Source organism: Chinchilla lanigera, unplaced genomic scaffold (assembly GCF_000276665.1).
Source record: "Chinchilla lanigera isolate Chin_1 unplaced genomic scaffold, ChiLan1.0 scaffold00010, whole genome shotgun sequence".
Classification (NCBI taxonomy): Eukaryota; Metazoa; Chordata; class Mammalia; order Rodentia; family Chinchillidae; genus Chinchilla; species Chinchilla lanigera.
In genome coordinates, this window is record NW_004955411.1 from 5,351,073 (window position 1) to 5,353,353 (window position 2,281).

Sequence of the window (2,281 nt, forward strand, 5' to 3'; positions counted from 1 at the left end):
TGTGATCATTACCTAATACAGACATGCACTAATAAAAATCAAAAATTGGAAAAAGGAAGGCAGGAAAGACTATGATCTTAATAAAAATTTTAAAAAGGGGTTCAAGAATGATGCTATTGAGCTATGCATTCTCCCTCTTATATCCCTTATGAATAGGTGTCTGGTTCCAGCTCCACACCGGTGATAATAGAACCATTTTTTTTTTCAGGAAGCTGGGAAAAGATTTCCAGGGTTTGCTAGTAGTTAGTTTGGACTTTAAGACCCACCACTGAGTCTGTAATTTTTGTGTTGCAGGCTCTAAAAACCAGAATCAGTAACCTGCCCAATGTAAAGAAGTTTCTGCAGCCAGGGGGCCAGAGAAAGCCTCGTGCTACTCAGAAAGTGATAGAAGAAGCAAGAAAGATTTTCAAGTTTTAGTTAAATTGGCACTGACCAAGATCATGCATGCCAAACATCTACATTTTGCAATAATGAAATTCTTTGCCTAAATGTTGATCCTGGCTTTTATGGGACAATGGGCCATTCCTGATTGCATATGGTAGTGGCATAATAAAATTTGCCTGAGAAGTCTTAAGTGTGACTTTTTTTTCATCAGACTCTGGTATGAAATCAGATTTTGAATGTCTCTTTCTTAGAAGTAAAACTTCATTTTCAAAAATGTAAATTATATGGCTTACATTACTTTTCCAAGAATTGTCCTATAATATCACTTAGACAGTCTATTAATGAGAAAAGTTTACAAGTCTTTATTTGACCTCACATACGTACAGAAAACAACTGCTATTCTTGGCAATAATACAAAACTTTTGCAACAACTCATGTGCTATATACTCACATCTCCTAATGCTTCTTAAAGTGTAGAGGTTGCCCCTCTGTTATTAACCTTCATCCAACTCACTGAAATCCTTACAGGAAGTTTCTTCACAAATCCAGTCTATGATGATTTACAAAGGAGTCAAATGAATCTGGTTAATCTTAACTTTTAATTGAGTACCTTAAAAAGAGACACTTAATCCAACGTTTTATGGGAAGAGGTTGACTTGTAATCCTTCTTGCAGTCCAGCGTGGAAATTTGTGGCACCTGAACAGAGGGAGGGCCTTTTCCATAATTGAACTCTGCCCCCTTCAGTTGCAAGGACTTTCTCAAATGAGCAAATGGCATAAAAATCCATAGGAGGTCATATTGAGGTATGGCGTCAAAAGAGAGAAATCCTTTAACAAGGTCAGTGCTGATCTCCACTCTCCTCCACTGCATCACCCCCTCGAATTCAGGTCACTGAAAGACTACCTTGTACTATATCCTTAGCAGAAGAAAAAGTCTACTTTATACTCAGGTCAAGGCCTTGTTGGTGTATGTAGGTAATAATTTAAGAGTTGCTCATTAAACTGGATTGGGATATGTTGTTACAGAGATGTACAAGTGAAGAATTTAGAAAACTAGAGCTTGAAAATTTAATCATGTGAGAATGATTAATGATGTAGAAAGAAAAGAGATGTAGCATATTAGACAATCTGAGCCTGTGCCCAGTGCAAAGGGAGAAGGTAGAAGTTTATGCTACCTGGCTCTGTCTCTAAAAGTGGTGACAAAATGGTCATGAATTGAAGTTTGTCAAGACCACATGATTGGAATCCCCCACTGACATGTGATTGTGACCTATACCTGCACGGTGCATGCCTTCAATTGCTTCTCAGCCTCTACCTAGTATGAGAAAGGAGTTACCCATGCCTACTACACGCAGTCTAATTTACAGCTGGATGTTTTTTATGACATACAAAATCTCTTCTCTTTGTCAGAGATGCTCTGAAAAACATGGGTGCCATAGGTTTTTCTATATTCCTTTAACGTCTGTACTTTTCTGGCAGGCAGAACTTTTCATGAACAATTTTTATGATCCTTTAGGTGAATGTAAATGTGTGGAACTGTTGGAATTATGTAGGAAAATGACCTGGTTGTATGAATTCAAGAAAATTTAAAAGAATAATTATTTTCTTGTGAATGGTCATATTCTCAGTCCAACAAACATTTGTTAATTCTAGTCCTCTATCAAATGCAATGTTTGCCTCAGTCTTCTGTTTTTTATCAATCTCTATTCCTTTTTTTTTCATGTCTAATTAGTGGGAGAGACCCACTGCTTTATTAATTCGTTTGAAACTGCAGGAAACTCTGGCTATTATTTAACATTGCCTTTTTTACATTTTTTAATTTTAAAAAGAAGAAAAAAATAAAACAATTTCAAATCAAGATAATAGGAGAGTAAAAATTAATACACTGAATATTGTT

The 2,281-nt window shown here is 36.1% G+C and overlaps 1 protein-coding gene across 1 annotated transcript in view; it reads left to right on the forward strand.

Moving 5' to 3' along the window:
• The window catches only part of LOC102026726 (glutathione S-transferase A), a 21,434-nt gene extending 21,017 nt beyond the window's left edge, over window positions 1–417 (forward strand). Inside the window, exon 6 of the mRNA XM_005377652.2 lies at window positions 295–417. Coding sequence (XP_005377709.1) covers window positions 295–417 — 123 coding nt within the window. The remainder of the gene's footprint in view (window positions 1–294) is intronic.
• Window positions 418–2,281: the final 1,864 nt, after the last annotated feature.